The sequence below is a fragment of the Psittacula echo genome (assembly GCF_963264785.1).
Source record: "Psittacula echo genome assembly, chromosome: 2".
NCBI classification, from domain to species: Eukaryota; Metazoa; Chordata; class Aves; order Psittaciformes; family Psittacidae; genus Psittacula; species Psittacula echo.
The window spans coordinates 49,654,139-49,680,233 of NC_137737.1; the positions used below are offsets into that span (position 1 = coordinate 49,654,139).

A 26,095-nucleotide genomic window follows, 5' to 3' on the forward strand; every position below is an offset into this window, starting at 1 on the left:
GACACAATATTCCAGGTGCGGTCTCACCAGGGCAGAGTAGAGGGCTTGAATGCTGTTCATGAGCTTAACAATTCCAACTCTATGGAAGACTGCCAAAACAGGTTGAAGAGCATCTTCAGAACCCATTAGTAGGCTTTCATTCAAAAAGAAGCCTATATGCAAACTATATAGGCTGCTACTCATTCTTTTTCTTATCCATAGCCATTTTTTATGTGCTTAGGGACACTTCATGTAGCCAAGAGTTTCACTCCTTGGAGAGAACATTGTGAAAAGATTTTTCATCCAAGCTTGACTGTTTCTGCAGCCTTCTTTTTCTTCTTGCCCTAAAAGCTTGTAAGCTCTCACTGACAGTCCCTGGACCACCTTGGCACTGCAGTCATCAGCCTTTTCTAGACACATGTCCTGTTTTCTTTGAAACCTCCATATTCTGAGTAATGCCTTCAGAACAGTTGACCTTGTAGGCTGGGCTGGGAGCAGGTGTGCATGTTCCTTCTACCTCAGTCAGCTTCCCTCTTGTTTATTCAGTTTCTTATCTTTTCCATTGTTTTTGCTTTCCTGTGGGAGTTTTGTGGGTTTTGTTTTGGGAATTTTTAGGAACCTGTAGTTTGGTTTATTCCAGAGTAACCCATTACCGACAAACATATCAGGCATGTGCTCTGTTAAGAAAAAAGTTAAATTCCTGGACTCCTGAGGACTCATTTGAAAATCAAAACCCTGCAGAATGTTTTCTAGTTAAGCTGATGAGTTTACCTATCAAAAAAGAAATCAAAGAATTCACAAGTGATGAAGATTCAGTGTCCAGCTGTCACAAAGCATTGGAATAATGATTTTCTGTCATCTGTCCTTTAAAAAGCTTTGTTACACCTCATCTCCCTCCTTGCACTTTCAGTAAAAACCAATCCTAAGTACAATAACACACAAAATAAAATGATTCCTCCTGTCTTGGTCAGCAAAGTTTATTCTAAAAATTGCTGTAGAGTTTTGTTGGTTTTGGGGTGGTTTTTTTGTGTTTTTTTTTTTTTTTTTTTTTTTTAAGGGAAAGCTCATTTTTAATGCTTGATATCTAAGTGTTATCCTTTGAATTAAAACCAAGAATTTTCCGTTTGTTGGATAAGAAACACAAACTCTTAGTGAGCATGTTCAGGTGTGTCATGAACAGGTAGGGATTTATCCTGAGGACATGCTGTAACATAAAGATTTACATTGTTTATTTTGTTAGTCTGATACTTTTCACAGAGACTCTACAGAATATAAATTGTTTTCTGGTTTGATGTTAGCATTGCAGTCTTCCTCCATTTTGGTCCATCACCTGCATGGCTCTTTTATCTTTTAGGTATGGTTTTCCAGCTTTGCTGTTTGCTTTTCTTGCTTTGCTTTCGCTTTTGCTGACATGCTCATCCTCTTCATGATTTAAAACAAAAGCAGAAAACAACTTGCAGAAGCAGCTGATAATGTTTGTTTTCTTAGACCTGTTCTTCCCTGCAGTCTTTCACTGAGAGGTGCTTAAACCCTGGCAGAAGACAGGGAACACCATTATTAAAAATGAAACATTGCAGCTTATAAGCAGAGTGTATCATCTGATACTTCTAGTCATCCTTCCCAGTTGTTACAACAAGTTACTTTTACTGATGTGATCCAACCAGCAGCTTTTATGTAAAGATATATATACTATTCTATTTCTTGTTCATCTTCTTGCGGAACATTGACCATTCAGAGCTGCCACTACATCGACGCAGGAGTAGGAAACAGGCTACATGCTGCCAACCCAGCCCACAAGGGTGATCTTCAAACAGATTCAGCAGCAGCAGAAGTGGGATCACTCTGGATTAAACCTGTTTTCACTATGCTCCTACTTCATACATGGGAATAGCTAAATTATGCACACAACTTGCTGCATTTTCTACAGCTGATAACAGTGACTGGTTAAAAGGCAACATCTCATGTGCTTACAGTTGCGTGCCAGAGAGTCAATATGCAGCCAATGGGTCAAAAACCAGAAGTGACTTTTGTTGGCTGCCATGTGTTTTGCACATAGTCTCCTTATGTGTTTCTTGTTCTAAACTCCTAGAAATACACGAACAGTGCAAGGTAGTAAGCTAAAGGCAGACTTATTTCAATCTATAGTTATGGTAGCAATTAAAGAATTTACACCAAAAAAAATCATTATTAAAACACGTCATTAGCACCTTTTAGACATGGTAAATGGCCTTTTTCAAACTTTGCGAGGCAGACAACTGTATATACTTGTGAAAGGTAGAGAAGCCCTTCACTGAGGATGTCCCCATGGAGAAGGGATCTGTTGGATGCTTTGGAGTGGGCTGGTGTGGACTGTGTGTAGCACCTGCCTGTGAAGCACCAGACCTGTGCTCAGGGTGCTTTTTCTTATCATTCCACCTCAGGTGAACCCTACGTAATACTCTTCTGTGAATAATGCTGAGTGATGGAGGCAGGAGGAGGATCCTGCATCAAAAGGAGCATGTCCAGCAGGTTTCACTCAAGTGAGACCCCACTGAGACCACACCTGGAACACTGCATTCAGTTCTGGGGCCTTCAGCATAAGAGGGATGTGGACCTGCTTCAGCGAGCCCCGAGGAAGCCACAGAGGGACTAGAGCACCTCTGCTCTGGAAACAGGCTGAGAGAGCTGTGATTGCTTAGCCTGGAGAAGAGAAGGTTTAGGGGAGACCTTAGACCAGCTTCCAGTGCCTAAAGGAGGCCTAAAGGAAAGATGGAGAGGGAATTTTTACAAGGGCATGTAGTGATAGAACAAGGGGGAATGGCTTTAAACTGAAAGAGGGGAGATTTAAATTAGGCATAAGGAAGAAGTTCTTCACTGTGAGGGCTGTGAGGTGCTGGCACAGGTTGCCCAGAGAAGCTGTGGCTGCCCTATCCCTGGCAGTGTTCAAGGCCAGGTTGGATTGGGCTTGGAGCAACCTGCTCTAGTGAAAGGTGTCCCTGCACATGGCAGGGAGGTTGGAACTGGATGAGCTTTAAGGTCCCTTCCAAATCATTCTGTGATTTGGGAATAGGGGAACTGCTGCCATTTCTGTTGTGACATTTCACATACCTCTCACCTTTCAAGCAAATGTTTCTGTTCACATAGTCTGTGTGTCTTTTGTATATATTGGAAACCCCATTGATTTAAAAACCAGGTAATATTAGTACACCATGCTTCCGCTGAAAAAAGTGATGGCTGCTGAAGTAACAGCTCTTGGTTAAACAGTGGTTTACTCTGGGGAAGCCGTGTTCCTGCTCTGCAAATACTGCAGCACTGCTCTGGGAGTATCATCCAGCTCAAAGGGCTTGTTTGTTGGTACTGGTTTCACTATAGCTGCTTTTTCTAAAGCAAGAAGAGCTCCCGCAGTTCCTCTGAGATCCTGTACATTCCTGGCCTTTCATCATGCAATATGTGTTGTCAGCCGAGCTGGCATTCAAACGAACCTGCATGCAGGTGCACTGAATGCACAAACAAACAGCTTATGTCTGTCTTGAAATCTCTAACTTGAAATATCTCTTTCCTTCCAGATGTCCACACAGAAGCAGTTCAGGCAGCCCTTGCTAAACATAAAGAAAGGAAAATGGCAGTCCCTATGCCCTCAAAGCGACGTTCATTGGTGGTACAAACATCAATGGATGCCTACACACCTCCAGGTGAGCATCTCTGTGTGTTTTATTAGAATTTTAAAAATGGTTCTTTGTGCTGCTAAAGGCTAATAATCTGCATGCATAGAGAGTAATGGAGATGTCATTTGAAGCACACTGAGCATAATGTTGAAGAGTGTTTGAAGAGAAGGTGAACTTAATGGTTGGAATGTCAATAGGGGTAGTTCACATAATTGCTTTGCCCTTTATGCTACCTCAACTTGCATTGGTCCTTTTGGTCTTACAAGGACCTAACTATGGCCAGCTAGTCATATTGTGTGAGCCAGGGTTCCTTTCAAGTTTCTGGTTTATTCCCTAACACTGTAATGTTACGTCTTTACAATTATTTGTGCCATTCCTTTCCAAATTTATCTGCTCTTTTATCTACTAGACTGTGAAAATGCCCCACATCTCATGCAGTCTTGTACTTGCTGCATCCAGGTGGGACTCCATTTCTTACTGAAGGGTGTACTCTCTGCAGCTGGAAAAGTGTTTCACACTTTGTGGAGTCAGCTGGGGAAACTATTTTGGGTATTCTATACTGTTAATACGTGGCTGGAGATCTTCAGAAGATTCTCAAGCCGCATTATAAAGGAAGATTGGTTTATTATCCTTATTTTTTGTACAGTAATATACAAGCCATGGCCTTAGAGCAGGAAAAGTCTCTCAGTGCAGTGTGCAACTGACTTTGTTTCAGGGCTTTCAGTGCTGCAGACTTTTCTTACTATGTTTGTCTACTTTAGTGAGTTTTGCTTAATGGCAGTTATCTTTAGATTTGTAATATGAACATGCTGTATTTCTGTTAAGAAAACCTGAAAGCACTGCAAGTTAACAGGCTGTTTTTAATTACTAGATACTTCTTCTGGTTCAGAAGATGAAGGCTCCGTACAGGGCGACTCCCAGGGAACTCCCACCTCAAGTCAAGGGAGTATAAACATGGAACATTGGATCAGTCAAGCGATCCATGGCTCTACCACGTCAACCACTTCCTCCTCCTCGACACAAAGTGGAGGCAGTGGTGCTGCACACAGACTAGCTGATGTTATGGCTCAAACACATATAGGTTAGTATATGGTATATGGCTCACAAATTCCTTAAAATGTGCAGTTGCAAGACTTCATTACTCAGCAGTAAGAAAGGGTCTCCTTAGGATCCATCAGTAAGGAAAATCAGTGCATGCCACATTAGGGACTGCTTCCATAGAAGTTTTTCCCCTATTGATGCACCACCTTAATTACATACTTTGAGTGAATTTGATAATTCTGTTTAACAGTACGTCCTCTTAAATAGTTTGGGGTTTTTTTTCTGCCATTAATTGAATCTAGAATACTTGGGCTGGGATATCTTGCTGTTATAGTCCTGGAGAAAGACTACTATATACCTTCAGAGAAGGGAGCTCTTATTATTAGTAGCTTGTTTATATCCTTTGGAAAGACCCTAGAAAGTCAAAGCATCTTTCCATTAGGGATAAGCTTCACAGACATTAATTATTTCTGAATATTGTGCCATTGTCATTAGTCTTCATGAAAATGAGGCAAGTATTTGATTAGGTATGTGGAAAGCAAGGCTTGTTTTCCCTTCATTCTCCAGGAACTGCTGTTTATCACGAGGCATCTGCTTTGGGTATATTCTCGCTGGTGCTGTGTAGTTTGGGTTGTCTTACTTGAAAATCTGTTGGAATCTGTATTGGAGCAGAATAAAGCAACCTTGCTACTGTTCTAGTACATGTATGAAATACAGTTTTGTGTGACTGTTCCTAAGCTGATCATTCCTTTTCAAGTGTATTTAATGAGGTCCATGAAAGCATCTTTAATGTTCCTGATTTTATGTGCTGAAACAGTAGTCTGTATCCTCCCCTTTTTTTTTTAATGCTATGAGTATAGCCTGATGTAGAGTCTGTATTTTCAGATAAGTATTCCTCTCACCATGATCTGGAATCACTGAATTGCAGTCAGGGGTAGAATTTGTATTGTATTCTTAAAATTCATGCTAAACTAATAGCCTAGAACCTTATTTTAGAGACATATACACTTCTGAACACATTAATCATTGCATTTGGTTATTTTCTGTAACTTCATCTTGAAATGCTAGAGGAAATTATAGCATAGAGAATTAAATTTATCCAAACTCAGAAAGGTTGCATTACTCACACACCAAGTCTTAATGTGTCTTTAAATATAGCTTCTTTATAATGTGACATTTCAGTAATTTTAAATCTGGCACAGTATGTCCTCTTTTATAATCACTGAGTTCACAGTAAATAATACAGCATTTATAGCGCTAAATTAAGATGGCAGTATTCTGCGGAAGAAGGAAATTCTACTTCTTTCACTTGTTTTATTTTGCCTTGTTGACTGAAAAGGTCTCTCCTGTGAAGGAAGCAGTTAACCTTACCTCAGTATATGCGTATTTCCATTTGTTCTCACCATAAGATATCTTAAATCACATCTCTATTTGGACAGTGGTTTTGATGTAGTAACGTAAAGGTCATTTGGATACCAAATATGAGTGATATCGGCTAACAGATTGAGACTATGATCTTAAGGTTACCATTAGTCGTTGCTAAGACCACTGGAAATGTAAGAGAAGCTGCACAGGTGATAACTGTAAGATATATTTCTTCATGGGTGAGCTGCTTTCTGTACGGATTTGAAATTAAATAGCTCTTTTGTTTCTTTTCAATCCAAGTAGGTGGATTTTGTGTTTAATTGCATTCTAAGAGGTAATAGACTCAAAGTATTCCTAAAGATAGCCTTGCTATTTCAGAGACGGTATGCCAGTGATCATAGATGAATAATCCTCTTTGGCAGGAGAGAAGGTGAGGGAGAAAAATAATCCTGTTCTCTGAAGCTCATCAGCTACTGAAGACAATGTCTTCTTGATCACAAAGAACATATTTTCCCATGGTGTGATATTTGTTTGGTCCAGGGAGTTGCTTTCCACAGACAGATCAGCCTGCAAGAGAGAAATCATCTGTAAATATGTAAGGATATACTGCTACACTCTGAAGATGCCAATTTTGATAAATACATATTTAAGGGGCAGCAGTAAAGACCTTTAATGACAACAACAAAAATGCTCACTGTTCTCATATCCACTAGGATATGACCTCCAAAGTGCCTCGCAGAATCAAAGGGAGAATTTTTGAATTCAAGAACTGTAATGCCGTCCTGAGAAGGGATATGATAAAAAGCTTTGGCTATAATAGAATCAAAGTTCAGCTTTGTGGATAATTTAGATAATTTACATAAGCTATTATATGTTTCTAGTATTATACTGTGTATTTAATTTGGCAGCTGCTGTTGCTCTATTATGGCCAAAACTCTAGTTTAGTATAGATATCCTTTAAATATTTACTCTCACCTTTAGGATGCTCAGGTGTCTGAACTAAGCTACAGGGAGAATCTCTAGTTTGGCAAAAGTATCACAATTGTGTTGGGTAATTCCTAAAGTTAGAATTCAAACCAGTGAAATCTGTAAAAAATACCTAATATTCTAGCCCATCTTTGCATCAGCACTGTATATATGCCTAAGTTGTTTAAGCTCTGTTTTGTCTGTAATACATGTTTTGGATCTATACATACATAAAAATCAAGCGCATCCCAAAGCTCAGAAAGTTTATGTAATGGAAATCACACAGTGCTTACCTATGATTATAAATTTAATATGAAGTTAAGCAGCTCACTGCAAAGTTTTTGTCCTGTAGGTGCATATAATGTCTTTTATATATACTTCAGATACATTCCTCTTTGAAAATCAATGACCTCTGTCCAAATTAAAGGCTACATAGATTTCTAATCAAGTAAATACAAAAACATGTGCCATAAGGCTTGACTGATAGTTCTCTGACAACCTTAAAATTCTTACGTGTTCTGAGGGGGAATATTGACTTAAAATATGGGAGACTAGTTTAAAATACTATCTGTCACCTGGACATCAATACGGGAAAAGCCCAGCTAACGGAGAAAGCTAGAGCTCTAACTCTGCATTTCCCTTCCCTGACAACCAGAAAAGCTGTCTTGTTTGGGAGGAAAAGCTGCATTTCCTTCAAGTATAGTACTGTGAGGATGCTTTCTGAGTTCCCAGAGACTTTTCAAATACATGGTACTTACATGCGCTTCCAAACTTCCACTGGAAAGTATTCCTCCACCTCTTTGCTTCTCATCTAGACATGGGCTCTGTCAGTGCACATACTCTGTCCCTGTGTGAATGTGCTCTGCATCGTTGGTTCTTTTTGATTTTCATGAAATGAGATAAATTGTATAACTCCAGTGGCAGAAATGAAGAAAGCCTTAACTGGAAACAGATGTTCTGCCTGTGATCTTCTGATGTGAGAATATTGGAAAAGATGGAAAGAGGAGGTGACGCAAATATGCATGTTTGATGGAGGAAATGCTTTGAAGTCATGCAGCTGTCACAGTTTCTGCTTCTTAGTCAACATATGTGTTAGGATCATTATTGTTAACTAAACCTCAAACAGTGCTTCAAGTTACCTGACATAAGACCAAGCAGCTCTGTACAGACCATGTCTGTAGTCTAAGCCTGGATTGACCGTTCTATACAAGAAAGGGCACATTTCACATAACACTAACAGTTATCTTTTTCTTTGGAAGTCATTCAGACCAAATTTTTGTCTGTATGACTTTAATTCCTCCAAGCCTGACTCTTGAGAAAGGAGCGAACTGAGGATTTGTAAATCTAATGGATGAAACTTGCTGTAGATATTGCTATGGCAAGACATCTGTTAAGCAGATACTATAAAGGAACATGGCAAGACAAACTTTAATGATACTATTCTGCTGAATAAGAGTTCTTCTTAATGGAAATGTAAATACCAGATGTGCAGCCAGGGTGCTAAAACCCCACTCTTTTGCTAGCCAGAGGTGGCCACCTTGGGAAAGGAGTAATTAGATGATTTGAAATGCCAGTACTGCTTGTTCAAAAGGAAACCCTTTTACAAAAGAGCAGGAAGCTGCTTCCTCATGTTATTTCATCCTATTCAGCACCATGTGTTACAAAGAAGTATTTGGTTTCAAGTGTATAGATCTGAAGGGAGAGCATCTCTGTTCTGTGGTGCTTTGAATCACGTAACTTCTCTCCCATGCGTTAAAAAAAAAAAATCAGCTTGCTGCTAAGACCTGAAGGCAAATACTTTAGCTCCAACTCAGTTTGCCTTGTAAAATATGAAAGATGGAAACACTTCACTGAAAAGATGTAAACAATCACATTTCTTACTTTAGAAGTACTTTCTCATGTTACTAATAGCTGACTAACTACTTATTTTCTTTGTCATGATCTCCTCTCGTATTTGCATGGCAAAACTGCATTGTAAGTGAAGATAAAAGGATAAGCATCAGCATTTTTAAATTGACTTAGTTATCGAGTAATTCAATCATGATCTATAAAAAGCTCTTGCCACTTAGCAAGAAAGGGCAAAAATTGTGCTGAGTCTAAAATAGTTGATAATGACAATGAAAAGACATGTAAAATGAAGACATTATTCAGATAATTACCAGCATAAACTTCATTGTCCAAGCTATTATACTTCAGTTGGTCACTTATAGCACAATATAAGTTGTTTATTTGAGTAAAAGTATTACAGCATATGTGACCAGAATCAAAAGGCTTGGCTGGACATTTGTAAGATGCATGACATTTTCGAGTTGCACGATAAAAGCTATCTTATGTTATCCTCAGCCAGATATTATGGTTGAGCGACAAGGTTGAGACCTTATGATGTTCATGAATATAAAAATTAAATAACAACTATAGACATTAATATCATGTCTTAAGTTTTCATTATTATTGTCCATCAAATGCTATGTTTAAATAAGAAGTATACCAAATAAGTATCTAATACAGCATCCAGTTAGTGTATGCGTAGCCAGAAAAATTGGTTATCTGTTTTGATGGTGCTTTAATTTGGGATTGAATTAACAATAATTACAGTGATCCGAAATTCAAGGCTCATGAAGATTCCTTATAATTTGAGGTGAAATATACTGCAGAAATTGGTGTTGTAGTAGAGTTATGGCACCATAATGCTTATAGGGCAGATTTAATAAAAAGCACATCTTGAAAATAGTATTGAAACAAGATCAAGGTTTTTTTAAAGACTCTTACCCTATTGTAAAATGGAATACATCCCTCTTCACTTCAGCAGCAGCCAAATGAAGACTTTTGTATCTCAGAGTCTCCTGGGGATCATTTATGTCAATTGACAGAGAAGTTGGTATTTGCTGATGGTATTTACCTCCATCTACTCTAATGCTGATAAAAACCTAGGGAAAAAATTATGAGACAACCCATAAAAAGAGTACAAATATATAAGTAATACAGACTCAGACTTGAAAACATAGGAAAACAAATTGTGATAGTGTGCTGAGTTATCAGGCTATGAAAGAGAAAGATTAGCTCTGTGGAATTGTTTGGGAGTGCTGGCATGAGTCAGAGCAAATTTTGTTTGCCTTCTGGAAGGCAAGTCTTTGTTATGCGGAAGAATTGTAATAGCTCTGTCTAAAAATAGTAGACAAGCAAGTGTCCATGCAGAATGCAAAGGTCATGTTTCTTTGCATTTTCTTGCTTTCCCCTGGAGTCCAACCCTGCTATGATTGATTTTTAACTCATATGGTAGCAAGTTCCTTTCTTAACTAAAATTGGCATAGTCAAAATACGGAGGTCATAAAAGCGATATGCATTGCCACTTGCAAGTGATTGACAACATGCTGTGTTCTTTTTATTTAGAAAAAGCAACACAGTAATCTATCAGAAGTATATTTGCCTGGGTCTTTTCTATTTGAGGCTGTTCACAGGCTTTTAATTAGTATAAAATTAAATGTCAGTGGAGAACCTAAAACCTAATTTTGTAATTTCTGGATTTTTTTAGCCTATTGCTTATATGATTACAGACATACAGCCCCTGTTTTAATCAGTGCAAACTTTATTTATTAAAATCATGCTGTACATTATTGTTGTATACTTCATTTTGCGCATTGACTTTAATGTCTGTTCAGATGTTGGGGTGGGAGGAAATAAAATGGCATCCTTTCTTCTCTCCTTTGCTTTTCTGCCCTTCACCACTAAAGGTACACAGTTAAACCTTTTAACTTACTTTTCACAGAAAATCATTCTGCCCCTCCAGATGTTACCACTTACACCTCAGAGCACTCAATACAAGTAGAAAGACCACAAGGATCAACGGCACGGGTGGCACCAAAGTATGGAAATGCTGAACTTATGGAGACTGGTGATGGTATGTCACAAAACCAGACTGGGTTGGTTTTTTGGAGTATCATAACCTTTTTGGTTGTTACTGTATACATTTGCTCATTGTTTTTTCTTTATTGGCACTTTTCATGTACAAAAACACCTACAAAGTTGCAGCATCTTTACAAGCCTAAAATAAACTGGTATAAATGAAACTGACATAGAGAAATATTTCTTAATAAGAAGAGCTGACTCCCTGTAGAAATTTTGGAAAAAGAAACCAGTGAATCTCTAGATCTTCTTTTGTCATGCTGCCTGGTTACAGCTAATCTGTTTTGTAAATGGCAAAGTAAGTGACATGCTAGGATGGCTACATCTTGAAAAGTTATGTGTTTTAAGTTTTATTTTCTGGTTTGGTTTAGTTTTTTTTTGAAAAACAGTTATTTGTAAACCCTTTCTTATTTACTGCTCGTCTGTTCTAAAACTTATCAAACCATATTTCAGTAGGGTTTGGAATTGTTGACCAAGTGTATTGCATCTCGACTTAGCAGTCTCAGCTCTAAAAAACACTTGGTAAAAGTTTTGGAGCCAACCTTACGAAAGGGTAGGAAGTTGAAAATCCTGCAATGCGGTGACAGAAAGCTATATTAACTCTGGAACAGACGACATGAATGTCGCAGACACTTTGCACTCAACTAGAGAAAAGGAAGAGGGGTGATTGATGGGATTATATTATAAAAGTGCCCCTTGCCACATGCTCCTTTTCAGAATTGCGTTTTTGCAAGTGCTGTACGGGCAGGCATGCTCCCTTTGGAGATTGCTGGTTGGTGGGATTGGCTGTAGGGACATTCAGAGAATATAGGGTCATGGTGAAGCAGTACAAGGATATAAACCATGTTCAAGATGGATACTGGACAGATGTCCGCTACAGGGTAAAGAGCAACCCAGAATAAATGATGAGCTCATGACCTACACTCTTTGCTGAGCTGCATTCTAGTCAGACAACACTGGTATGACCAGTGATCATGGGGAGAGTCAATGCCTGTCTTCTCAGTTACCATTGCCAGTGCCACCTGGAAGAGTTCTCTAATGTTACTGACATTTGCTGTAGGGAGGGTTTCTTCACTGTGCTTCTCTCCCTCAGTCTGTGTGCTGTTTACCCTGTAATTTTGCAAGCTCACTCTGACATTGTTGTATTGTTTTTATTTAAACTAGGTGTTGTCGTTCCTTTTGCTGAAATTATCTTAATGTCCTGATGTTGAATACTTGAGTCTCGGCATGGCATGAAACTGTAGTTGTGGTGGCCTTGCAGTCCTAGACTTTTTCTTACCCCACTTAATGTCTGGTGGCGTTCAGCATAGCAGTCGACTGATGTCTCCATTGATCCCTGTCCTGCAGGAGTACCAGTGAGCAGCAGAGTGTCAGCAAAGATTCAGCAGCTGGTCAATACACTAAAACGGCCCAAACGACCACCATTACGAGAGTTCTTTGTAGATGACTTTGAGGAGTTGTTAGAAGGTAAAATGACTGTTTTTCAAAAGGTTTGGGGTTCTCTCATTTAAACTCTATCAAATGTTTGTCTCACACATAGACTTTTTAGAAAGCTAAGTAAGCCCTCCCAGTAACAAAAAACAAAGTAATAAAAAACACCAGTATTCAGTGTAATCTGCTTGCAGGGAGCTTGGACATAGTGCTGTAGAGTCAAAAGTCTGTTTTGCTTGCTCAGCTCCTGGTTCTGCTTGTAAAGAAAAGACAGAAGAGACTGGAGGGAAGCTTTGCTTTAAGAACATTCAGCTGTGGGTTACAGCTGTTGCTTTTAAACACCAATATGAGAAAAACTGTCGGTGAGGGAGCATATGAATTTTTTTTTGTACATCCTTTGTGTAACAGAGAAGCACTGAAAAAATTAACTACAGGTAAGGTAGAAACAAGGATAAAGTCAATAAACGGAATTTTTTTTTAAGGAGGCCAGTGCTTTGAGAATTGAGATTTGCCAAGATCTGGAGATTTAAAGAGTCTTCACAGTCGTTTATAAGAACGCACTGTAACAGAACATGGCTTAAATTGGTCTGTTACTGATGACTTGTTAAAGTGCATCTTTTCAGTAGTTCTGCAGTTCATCTCATTATTGCATTTTTGCCAGGAAAAAGTAGCCTCCATCTCTCTTCAGGAGTGAAGACGTGGATTATTTTGAAGATAAATATAAGCATGCTGCCTCAGCAGTTTCTTTCTCTGCTCGTACAGCTAGTGTAAGGATAAGCGCATGCATTCCTGAGATGTTTCAGTTGCTTCATCTCTGTTAAAGTTAAAAGTTAATTATTCTCTTATATTTCTCTGTTACTTCTCAATACCTCTAATATTATTATTTTCAGGATAGTTTGTTCTCTTGGTTACACAGGTGTACCCAAGGTATAGAATTTACATGGTAACTGTATATCTTTTCATAATCATAAGTTCAACAGCCAGATCCAAACCAGCCAAAGCCAGAAGGAGCTCAGATGTTGGCTATGCGTGGGGAACAATTAGGTGTGGTTACAAATTGGCCGCCTTCTCTGGAAGCAGCTTTACAGCGATGGGGGACCATCTCACCAAAAGCTCCTTGCCTAACCACTATGGATACGAATGGAAAACCACTGTATATTCTCACTTACGGTAAGCACTCTTCAGACTCCTTGTGCTTTCATATATTTTAGACAGTGCCTCTGTTTATGGTAAATGCATAAATATACAGTGAAAAAGAAGCCCTCTAATGATGCATCTGTTCCACTTCTGAGTAGGGTAAGACAATTCTGAAGCTGTTGGTATCTGATAATATTTTGCTGAGGTATTATAGAAATACTTATTTCACAAAGAGGAAAAGAGCTGAGTAGATACACCCATGGAATCACAGATTATTAATTAAAAACACCTTTTAAATAGACATACATCCTAGGGCAGATTTTCCTGAAGATTCATGTCTAAATCCATTGCCTTTGGATATTGCCCAGGCTTTTTTCTGCAAAAGCAGAACCTGGTATACAATATTCTCCAGCTTCCTGAAGAAGTTAAAATAGGAGTTTTATCATGTTCTACTGACACTGTAGTAAGTGTGATTTGAATTATTCCTCCTGACATGTAGTTGTACAGCTAGCAAATATATATCTCCGAAACAGATTTGCCAGGATATATTTCAGTGTCATCTTCAGTATGTTGATACAGTTCAATGTGTAATGCCTGACATATATTGCAACCAAGAAAGGCCAAATAAAAATAAACATAAGGATATCCCTGACAAAAGTCTCTCATATAACTTCTAATTTTGAGATGTTCAAGGGGCATTTGGGAGATGTTCAGTGGAATTATGACGAATAACTGTCAGGCTTTGAAAGCAAGTTGGAACACTTCTGTATACTATTGATACAGATATGAAAAATTATTCTCCTTGTTTTATTTCTACCTTCTCAGGGACCTAGAGTTCTGTGCAAAGAATGATGCTGTGATATAGAAGTCTTTCTATTTTGTTTAGTGCTGAATGCTCGTTTCCATTCAGAAGTCAGACTGAGTTATGGTCCCTGGCTAAAAAGATGTCTGCTGCAAGTTTGGCATTGCAAATGGAGTTAAAGGCTTTTAAAGCATAACAGAACCTTTGCAACTGAAGGTCATGCATGAAACATTTTCCCTTCAGTTACCCCAGAGTTAAGAAGTTACTTAAATCAGGGGGTAAGCATATGATTCACCATTGATCAGCGTTTTACTTCCTCAGGGACATTTACTTGGAACTAGAGAAGAATTTTAAAGTTTACAATTACATGTTTGCAGTAGAGCAATTCATATCATCTACTGAATGCCCTAAATAAATAGGACAGGAAAGGAAATTAAGATGTTAGTAAGAATCAGACGATTTTTCTGAATATGGGATTCTGTCCAGAGAGCCTGAGCATATGTCCTGCTTTGCCTGAAGGGCTGTAGGCTGAGCAAATCAACCTTAGGAACTCATCCACATGGCTCACCTAGCCTGCTTCTCTGTTTTAACAGATTGTCGAAATCCTGTGAAAAATGTGACTAAAATTCATGTTTTCATTACTTTCAATTTACCAGCACTCTAGGATATGGTATTTGCTGTTGCCTTTCGATAGTCTCCTGAGGTCAGAAAAAAAAAAAGAATTTGCTTTTTTTTTCTTTTTCCCCCCCCCCCCTTCTTTGTATAGATTAAAGAAATTACAAACCAAGCCATTTCATAAGAGATTTAGTGAATTTCTTCTAGCTAGCTTTCAAGCTGACATTCTTCTTCATGGGAAGCGTCCATCATAGAAACACAGAATGGGTTGAATTGGAAGGCACCTTAAAGCTCATCTAGTTCCAGCCCCCCTGCCATGGGCGGGGACACCTTCCATTAGACCAGGTTGATCAAAGCCCCGTCCAACCTGGCCTTGAACGCTGCCAGGGATGCGACAGCCACAGCTTCTCTGAGCAACCTGTGCCAGTGCCTCACTACCCTCATAGTAAAGAATTTTGTCCTAATATCTAATCTAAATCTAACCTTTTTCAGCTTAAAACCATTTTCCCTTGTTCCGTCATTACATGGCCTTGTAAAAAGTTCCTCTTCAGCTTTCTTGTAGGTCCCTGTTAGGCACTAGCAGCTGCTCTAAGTTCTTCCCAGAGCCTTCTCTTCTCCAGGCTGAACAACCCCAACTCTCATCCTGTCTTCATCTGAGGGCTGGAGCACTTTGGATGCCGGAGCATCCGAGGTGCTCCAGCCCTCGGATCATCTTTGTGGCCAAGCCTTGCATGTTATTTTGGGAGCAAAAATTTTCAAATGCAGACCTTGCTGGATTTACGTGGTGAAAGCTCATCCCATCTCTCCCCTTAGTCTTAATTCTTACAGCAGGCTCTCTCTGGCCCTGAAAAATGCAGTGTTGGCCTGTTGCATCTCTCCAACATGCTTTCTTACTTCCCCTTGCTGGCCTTGCATGCTGAAAAGGAGCTGAGAGTCCACAAAACTCTCTTTCTCCAAAGCCTTCCTCACAATTCTTTTGCTGTCCTGTCCAGAGACATCTGAGAGTGGTCAGACCAATGGCCAAGATACGACATGCACTGGCAGACAGCAGTAGATTGGTGTGGTAAGACCACCTTGTGTGATTCACTGGAATGCGTTTCCCTACCTAACTGGCTGATTTGGATATGATCCAGTTAGTGTGGATTTAAGTGGTGAGTGCTCTAGATCATGATCGGCTGTTCGGCCATAAAGGCGGAAAAGTTTAAAGAAATAACTTTCAGCTGTTGCTTAAAATCATCTCTGCCTTCCCATTCCTCTGCAGGAATTCATCTAATTTGTAATGCTTTGTATCTCCTGTGTCTTTTTCAGCATGTTTTATGAGCTTTTGTCTTCATAGCATGCCAGAACTGTTTTCCTCCATGTGTCTCAGATTACTGCAGATAGAAGAAATAGATAACTGCACTTCTAGGCTTGATCTTTTTTCTTTTCCACGCAAGTTTTTGAAGTGCTTTGCCTCAGTTCTTGAAGTTCTTCTCAGTGCCCCAGTTGTAATCTTTATTTAATGTACTCAAAACTCTTAAACTCTTTCTAGTGAATGAACCACTATGAATGTTACTTATTTCTCAAATATTTTGTTCCTCTGGGAACTTGGTTTAGTGGAGAACATCTTAGTTGTAAATCAAATCACTGAATATGCATAAATGGTAAAGTCTGAGGTATGGGAATGAAGTATGTCTTTATTGGATTTTATATAAGTCTGAATTTTGACTAAAAGCCTAATATATGCTTTGAGGAATAGGAACACAATTTCTGTCTCAGATAAAGTTAATCAGAGTAGTCAGGCATCTGGTCTTGGCATTGGTGGCATTAATAATGAAGCACTCGGTGATTTCTTAAGAGGAGAAACATGAAAAAATCCCATTTAGTACTTATGCTATCACAGTTACTTTTCTTACTTAAAATGATTATTCTAAGAAGATCAGAAAGTCGGGGGAAAAAGTAAAAACCTGAAAGTAATTTGGGAACGAGCAAGTTTTGAGCTTTCTTACTATAACCATTATTTAAAACAACAGAACAGGTACCAGTTAACTACATCTGATTCTGATAAACTCCTTTCCTTTATCTAATGCTTTCTGTAATCAGATATTTTGAGGCCAAAGTCATGCTGCCTTAGCAGAAGTGATGTAGCTTATACTGGCAATACCCTGAGATGGCTGAAACTTAACAACAGACCGAAAATAGCTAACCCCAAGCCATGGCCATGCTGCAGCTGGTGTGTGACCCGCACCCCCCTTGTCCTCTTGTTGTAAGAATCTCCTAGGCCAGGGATTTCACAGTTACCAGGAGGAGAGAGAGAGAGAGAATCGAGAATCTTCTAACCAAGTAGCTACATAACCAGACTGTCATTATCTCTGAAATAACTCAGTGCTTGCTTGCAGATGTGTGGGTAGTCATGGTTCAAGTCCCTAGATAGATATCAATCTTGTGATTGTTTAATACTTTAAACCTTTATTTCCTTAATTAAAAGACATAAGATTGCTTTTAAAAATCTATATTACATTCTATGATTATGAGTGGAGTGTTGAGCTCTGTAATGGCAGTTACCTCTATTCTGAGTATGTCTGGAGTTTTTTATTCTCTGCAACAGAACACTTAGTCTTTTTCTTTGGGTTTTTGTCCCAAGACAGCTTCATTTACTGCTCAGGATGAATTTAAAGAGGGTATGAAGAAAGGGTTAACAGAGCAGCAGAACTGTGACTAGTATTTTGCAAAGCAGAAAAAGTTCCTCTTTACCTGCATAGCATTAGGAAGTTTGCCACTGGCACCAGATTTAGTAAATACCCATTCCTATTTCATATAAGAACTGTTGTACTGTGATGTTGAGAAAATGAATATCTGACAAAATTATTTGCAGTTAAACTTTGGCAGTCTCACAGTTGCTGTGCATGGAAATTGGTAAGCAACCACTGGTTTGGCTTTGTTGAGTTAGTGCTGTGTGGTTCTGAAAAGCATCCTGATGATGATAAGGAAGTTGATTGTGGTTTGTTTTCTCTCTGAGTTTTCTCCCTGATACAGCTTTTCTCTTATAACCTTCTTTACATTCAACACAAACGAATAGTCCTTTTACAGACTTGCAAAGGAAGAAGAAGGGAATTTAATTCAGTGCCGTGTGGAAAGCATCTCATTTTTGTTAGTTGATCCCTTTTAGTGTGGGTTCCTGGTGGTTTCCTTTACCCTCATAGAGTGTTGCTTAATCAGATGGTGTCAGCTATTAACTCATTCTGGCTTGCTAAATTTTAGTTGGTAAAAGGTACTATCCTCTGAACAGACTGTTTAAAAAAGAACAAGATTGAATACAAGTGAAATGTGAAATAGGTGGTTACTCGTGTAGAGTTGCTTCTATTCAACTAAATCAAATTTCCAGCCGCAAAAGAAAAGAGACTTGCCCCAAACAGGTGTTAAGAGTGTTTGTCACAGCTGTCGGAAAGTGAGATGCTGTTTTCTATCCTGTCCTACCAAGAATATCTGTGAATGATGTCTGCTGGATGTGGCTCAGATTCAGAGGCGTAGCAGTACTTACTGATACCTGCTGGGCAGTGGGAGCACTCAGCTCAATTTGCAAGTGTGTGATGAGTGTTAAAGTCCTCCCTGCATAAACACACCACTGGGCATGCAAGTCTGGCAGCAACTGTCTGGGCAAGTGACAGAAGTGGCTGAGGAACATGCAATATGGATGGTATTCTGGAGGGTGCCCTTGTGCCTGAAACACCACTGGACACTTGAATCTCTCACTAATGACTTATCTCTGTAGCTGACTTGCCAATTTTTCATTTCTGAATGTAAGAAAGTAGCTGCTCATCTATGGCTGGTGAGCAGATCAGAGCCTGGCAGTCCTGTCCCTGATGAGGCAGGAAGGAGGACTGTTCTTCAAAAGAACTCCGCTGCAGTGGGGATGTGAGCAGGAAGGTGAAGAAGAGGAGGGCTCACAGGGTCTGTTCTTTACCTGGGGAAGCAGTGAGGAAGCAGGAGTGCTGCTTGAGGTTCCTGCACCCAGCAGCACAGGCTCTGCCAGGCTGCAGACAGAACTAAGGGCAGCTTTCTGCTGTGGCTGCATGGCTGGAAGAAAGGAGCACAGAGCTGAAGCACGCACTGGCACTGAGCTGTTCACTCACCGCTAAATGACACTTGCTTTTGTTTCCTACGTTGGCTCTCCTGTCTTCAAGCCAACATATTAGAAGATTAATGGCGCTGTGTTTGTCTGAGGAGGTCTGGTGCTTCATTGCATTCCGGACAATGAGGCGTAACCTCAGCAGCCCCAGACAGCCAGTTTTCTGCTGTAGCCTGTGTAACGAAGACAGTTACCCTGCACAAGAATCGGTGCGGTGGCACTAAGCCCTGTCTCAGAGCAAAAGCCTTGGTTGAAGCACAGCTGGCCTCCTCATCAAGGCCTCCTTCTCCCGCTGCGCAGATGTGGCACCACATGGAGGTCACGGCAAGGTCACAACATCGGGATTCATGGGTGACGTTTCAGCAATCAGCTTTTTCCCAGCAACATCTAATCCCTCAAGTCTGCAAAGTAAGAATTACACTGAACTGCAACCTAGGCAGAACCAAGGAAGGAAATACTTCAAAGATTTCCTTCTCTATAACATCCCCTGTTACTGAGGGCTTTTATCCTGCAGTTGTCGAGTCCTTTGTGTTTCTCTGTGATGCTGGGAGGGGCAGACAGCCAAGGTGGCAAAATAAACACATGGTTCAGTCCACCCCTGGTCAGAAGCTTGTGCCCCATCCAGCACCCACAGATCTGTCCCTGATCCTTTGTACATTCCCAGCTCCAGCTTCTGCCCTAATGCTCCTTTTGTAGCCCTTTTTTTATTTCTCTTTTGGAACATGGCTATATACCCTGGAAGAAAAATCACAGGCTTCCTGTTGAACAGGATCCAAGTCAAGATCTGCATGGACTTTGCTTTGCCTGCATGGGAGGATGCCTCATGGGCTCTGCCCACATTAGAGCAGCGGCAGCTAGAGGGGTGAAGTCATGGAGCATTTAAGGACTGCAAGAGAGACTGTATATTCCAGCTTCATCCCAGCTGAATGCAAACTAGCCTCTTTGTTCCAGTTTTCCACAGTTTCATACCCATATTCATGTGCAGTTAGCTTAGCTAATTAACACAGCCTGGTATTGCACCAGTAAATAGAGCAAGAGAGGGCTCTGTGGTGACAGAAAATTCAAGTCTTTTCTGAATGATAGAAAATATTACAGGAATTTTTTGTGCAGCTCAAAATGTGCTTGAACAGAGAGGTGAGGAATTAGGGAGACAGCCTTATATGCTCTATGTTTCAGAAGCTGAAGTAAATTTCAGCAATAAAAGAGCATCATGACAAAATGCAAAGACTTAATTATTTAAAACTTTACTAGAAAGTACCTATTCAAATTTTCTTAGTCTTTGAGAGAACTTAATTTCTCCATTTACTCAGATCTCTTATGTGGAGATGGTTGTACCACATACCTGGGTACTTCTGAAAGAATGCTTCTTAATACTTTAACATGAATATCCATTAGACTTGGAAGAAGATTTGTAAGATGGCACATTTGATAGACAAAAGATTAGTGTGAATATGTCACAAATGCAAATATAAGAGTTGTAACAGATTTAATCTGTGTCGCTCAAAGAGAACTTTTTACAGCAGCCCCTTATGTCTCTCAGAAAAGGAATTAAAATTCAGTGTTCATTTCAAGCTTGAAAGTGTTTTGTGTAAAGACGGTTCTTTCTTGCCATTCAGAACTTTAGCCAGGCTTTTGATTTCCTTTCTCCAATTTTCTGTATCATTACTAATTGCTCTTTTAAGTTTATTGCCATTGAAATGTCAATGTTTGAAATCTCTAAGAAAAAGAATTTTCTCTTTCCTAGGGCATTCTTGTTTTTATCCTACTCACTTGTCAAGTTCAAGTGTTGTCTGTAGTAGCTGGGATGCTTTTAAAGACTTTCTTTCCTCAAATGCAAGTAGTTCTGCCATAGTGCTGTGAGGGTTAATCCTGCAGATATACTCCTGTGTTCATGCTGAGTTTCCAGTGGAGCAGAATTGAGTCATGTTTATTTCTGAGGGCTGAGGAAGTTCAGCATGCAAATACTGGAGGAATTTGAAATAAATTTGAAACTTTACAAAACATAATCTGACCATCCAATATTACAGTTTTCACAAGAAGTCATTGCATTTAGTACTTTCTCAGCAACAAGCAGCAGTGACCCTTCCAACTTTAATTAAGAGGAAGTAAAGAAAAAATCTGGCCTTCTCATCGTACTTCATATTTACATCAGATTTGCACTTTAAAATAATTCAGTAGTATTGCATTTTATAACCAAGATGCAGAGCAACTTCTTGTAACTGCTTGGCTTAGTTATAAATAGCAATATTGTATGTTTGAGAACCTGAACCCCATAGGTAATCTGTTGTCAGAACCTATTACTGTTTAGGTTATCGGTGGGCATGAATTAAAGATTTGTTACTGTCAAACTGAATACTGCTTAAAGGCAGTACCTAGAGGCCAGCCAAGAATGAGGGCTATTACGTTCACTGTTGTTCAAATGGAAGTAACAAGGTGTCTAAACAAAGGCCATCTGAAAGGGTTTGTGTAGTTGGAAGATGCTCATCACTTGAAGGATTAATGAAAGGCATGTAACATGGCCAGTGACGTCTTGATAAGAGAGATAATTTTTTCTTTAAAGACTGTTGGGGTGAGGCCTTGGTAAGGATTAACTGAGCATGGAGCTGGAGAGGTGTGAAGTAAGGGAGAATAGAGACAGTAGAGATGGAAGGATATATGGGGAAGTGAAATGAAACTGAGAAGAAAAAGCCAAGTTAAATGGAAGAAGGCCCAGAATTAAAAGTGAAACACAGACGTACAGATGTGCTAAAGATTGAAGGGTCCCTGCTGCTTCAGTGTGCCCCTTTGGCTGTGGAGTGTTTTGTATTTGTTGGGGTTTTTTTCTTTGCTTCTTGGGACTCCTTTCCTGTTTCCCTTGGTGGCTTGGTGTGAGAGAAGTGTCATCATGAAACTTGAGTAACACTCTTGGAGTTCAGTCTAGGCTGAAATGTGATCTGTTGGGCTTGCTACAGCTAAGGGTCTTAAGATGATGTCTGGACTTGACGATGTTCCAGCCACTTCTAGTGGTTAACTTTTTGAGTAAAGGTCCAGTTTTCTCCAAAGTAAGAAACTTCTGCCATGAAGAAAACTATACTTACTTTTTTTTTTTTTACTTTTAGTTGTTTCTTTAAATGCTGTTGTCTTGAAAGAAGAAGTTCAAAGAAAGCTTCTGATAAGTATTTAAATATTTGCACTAGTCCCAGTAGATGGACAAATAATAGGAATGTTCCTGCTACTATTTTTTTTTTCACTGCTCAGGTATTCTTTCTCTTTAAAAATCATGTAAAACATAAGAAGAATTTTTAAATTAATTTCATAATTTTTATATTAATAGGCAAACTTTGGACCAGAAGTATGAAGGTTGCTTACAATATACTACATAAATTAGGCACAAAACAAGAACCAATGGTACGACCTGGAGACAGGGTGAGTATCTCAACTGGTTTTAGTTACTAGTAATTCAAATCCCACATTGAAGAAGAGAGAATGAAGTATTTGGGGTGCTCAGAGGAAATTAATGAAGTGGAATGTTGGGGGGGTGAAATGTGCCTTTTACTCAGAAAATGACAGATCATTTAGACAGATGTTTTGAATTGCATAATAAATAACATGGACTGGTACTCGCTGAATAGTAGCATGAAGTTTTGGCAAGATCAACAATAAACTTTCCCATGAAAAGCGATTTTTGGACATAGAACAGCAATCTGTTTAGCAAAATCTTGCTTATGGAGCCTGAAGGTGTCATGTGGGTAAAAAACTTACTTACTAATGACTTTGTAGTTATTGAGATGGTAGAAACAAGAGAAGCATTGTGGAGGCCATAGGCAAGCATAGTAAGCACATTTTGGCAACCAGTTAAATAAATAAATTATGCTGACTGATAACATGGAAAAAATTTCCATTCCTGTTTTGTGACTGCTGCAATTACTGCCTGAGACTGAATGTAGGTGAATGAATAAAGTCTACAGAGAGCAAGGGTTAGAGGTAACGCTTGAAGTCATTAAATGAAGACAAGAACATCCTATGGTTTTGGTAATGATGTACTTATAAACCTACCCCTTTTTCTGTCAAGGTTGACTGAGCCTGCTGCTCCTTTTCTCTGCCATCCCATTCAGGTCCCATTCCAGGTTAACTTTACACCATGGAATGGATATTACAGAAAAAAATCATCAGAAATGCAAATTTTAGTCCTGCCTTAGTGCGTGGAGTTGCGAGGGGGGGATTAAGTCTTCCTTCTCCAGGGTCTGATAGCAATTCTCAAACTGATGGTTCACTTGGTTCTCTTGTGCCACATGTGAAAAACATGTCTGTCTGCATTGCGCTTTTGTTAGGGCTTCAAAATGAGAGCATGCAATATTGCTTCTGAGAAGAAGAAAGAAAATAAAATTAAATTTAACCTGACACTCCTTCCTATGTTTCTTTTTTGAAATTAATCATAAAGAATTTAACTAAAGGATGTCTAGATCTTTAATCTGTTTCCTACAATGGCATTCCGCCAGGAATAGGATCTGAAGAATCTCTTTTACTTGACTTGCAAGTGTGTCTCTAAGCAACAGCAGAAGAAACAAGTTGTTCAAGTGTACACATCAAAACAATCCACCCAGAAAGCTCCAAAAAGAATAAATTTCACTTATGGGCAATGTACATCTCTCCTTATCTATTGCGTGCTACCTCCCATCTTTGTATTTGTTTACTGTGTCAGTCACTGACATCTCCTAACATTAGGAAAAGATTTGTAGATGATTCAGGCTGAAAGCTGGAAGTTTGGCTAGTGCAGGACATGGAAAGAACAAATTGCAGCTCTTCTAAAATAAGTCCACCTAAATTACAGTGAAACAAATGTTTATAACTGAGTGCTGAAAGCATATGCTTTGCATTGTAAAAACATCTTGCCTAGCATCCCTGTGTAGCAGAAACATGATCCTTTGAAGCAACTTCATGTTGAAGATGAGGTGTTGCTGTACTTCTGATATTCTAGGCTGTTATCCTGGCTGGTATGCCTCTCTTGTAATAACATGAAAGCTCCCTGACCTCTTTGAAGGTGGCTTTTTATTCTAACTAATGTATTCTGTGTGACAACACTTAGAGGTAGTTTTGAAATGAAATACTGGCATATATTTCTGGTCTTTTCTAAATGATGATGTAATTATTTCCTTATGTTAATGCTATATAAAATTTGTAAAGGCCTTTTTCCCTTTCAAAGCATTTTCTATGAATACAATCTCTGTTTTTCATGACTACCATTACATCACCTATTAGGTTCTTTTTCTGAGCAAAAAAATAAGTGAATGTGCCTGCATTTCATTCACTGTTTCTAGTAGTAGTATAGTACATGACAAACTGCATTTGCCTTCTATAGTAACTTCAGAAATTTAACCTTGTGTCACCTCAGACAGCTGCCTGAAAATTAAGCTTGCACTCTGAAATATCTGCTAGATAACCAGATTCTCATCTGGTAATATGCACCATATGGTTTGTTTTCCTTCAGCCTTATCCCTTTTTGCTTTTGCTCACATTATTTATTTGCTTGCTACAGGTCTGTTAGTGATAGATGTTTTTTGGAGGGGAAGTTAATGCCTCATTCCCACTAGACTTCAGTGAGATTTTTTTCACCTCCGTCAGCACCTTTGCAACAACTCCCAGCCAAATCTTCACTGCCTTTATCTAAGCAGAGACCAACACAAACCCCAACAATCCTTGAAGTATCTTTTGGGATCTTTTGATATCCTTCAGATATTTGCTGGGCTCAGCAAAATCTACCATCCCCACAGTGCTCCTAGCAAAATCCCTTTCTTTCCGTTTCCCCTGAGACTCTTTATGGTATGTGCATGTAGAATGCATACAGTAAGCTCTGCACAGCCATCTCCAGCAGCTGGATTGTTTTATGTGCAAGCATACAGATAAAGTAGGATTGAATTTTCTGTGAAGTTCCCTTTAATAGTTATGAACTTACAGTCTTCAGCTTAAAAACAGAGGTATTTTGGACCCACTGGAACAAGGTTGGTTATATTTCTGCTAGTTTGAAGAAATCAAGTTAATCTATGGAAGGTAACTACCTTTGAAGCTCTGTGAAAACTCTGGAAACGCAGTCTCCAGTAACTGAACGTTGGAGTGCATATCGGAATGTGATGATTTTTCTTTGACATACTGAAACACAAAACTCCTGTGGATGTCAAAGTAGTCAAAAATCAAGAATTATTAAGTAGTTTCAACAAATTTTAAGATGTTGTAATAATACACTCTGATCCTGTGTGCAATCCCAAAGGAATTAAGTTTGAAATCATTCACCATGCCTTTTACATGCTGCTTCAGTTGACCAGGTAGGATAGTTACCAGCTGCGTTACAGCTGTTTAAGACATGAGCTGAGAACATCCATCTGACTGACCCAAAACAAAAACACAGACAGGATCTAGGCACTGAGGTCATTCACCAGTACATGAGAGCAGTAGTATTCCCTGACCTTGTAGGGAGAGTCATGGACTCTCTAAGCCACTTTCTTGCCTTTCTTTCGCCTTTGCCCGAAGATCTAAGACATAGTTTGCAGTGCTGCAGAAGTAGAGTGCACAGTTTAGCATGGTGAGGGAAGAAGGGCACCTAGTGAGCATACAAGTGATTTGCTATGATCTGTTTTGGGTATTTTGTTATCTACATAATTCCCTAGCCCTAGCCCTGAAGCTATGAAGTTCAACAAATCCAGGCCTAGGTTGGCATGCTCTGTGGCCAGCTCTGGATGTGGCATTTGCTTCACTAGGTATCAGTTATTTGTGTTCACACAGTTGACAGAAACTTCTACATTTAAGGCAACAGAGCAGTCCTAAAATGATATTGTTGTATGAGGCAAAGCATAGTGAGACAAAATATAACTTGTTAATGTTTGACATGATGGCACCTTAAGTCTGGGTAATCAGAATTGGTTACAGATCCACTTTGTTTTCAGTGACTTCAAGCAAATTATTAAATTAGAATGTAAAATTCTATTAATTCCATTTACTTTATTATTTAACATCCATAAAGCAATCAGTAAATTGAGAACCAAATGAAAGGTGTTGTCAATGTAGGAAACAATACAGCGTGAAAATGTTTAAATACATCCTAAGTGAAAATGTTCACAAAAAGAATACCTA

At 39.2% G+C, this 26,095-nt stretch overlaps 1 protein-coding gene across 1 annotated transcript in view; it reads left to right on the forward strand.

Annotated features, from left to right (window-relative positions):
• DIP2C (disco interacting protein 2 homolog C) overlaps window positions 1–26,095 on the forward strand; it is a gene marked incomplete at both ends in the record, with an annotated part of 321,979 nt that overhangs the window by 201,704 nt on the left and 94,180 nt on the right. Inside the window, 6 exons of the mRNA XM_080611663.1 lie at window positions 3,525–3,650; window positions 4,495–4,704; window positions 10,762–10,893; window positions 12,246–12,365; window positions 13,302–13,499; window positions 22,305–22,396. Coding sequence (XP_080467789.1) covers window positions 3,525–3,650; window positions 4,495–4,704; window positions 10,762–10,893; window positions 12,246–12,365; window positions 13,302–13,499; window positions 22,305–22,396 — 878 coding nt within the window. The remainder of the gene's footprint in view (window positions 1–3,524; window positions 3,651–4,494; window positions 4,705–10,761; window positions 10,894–12,245; window positions 12,366–13,301; window positions 13,500–22,304; window positions 22,397–26,095) is intronic.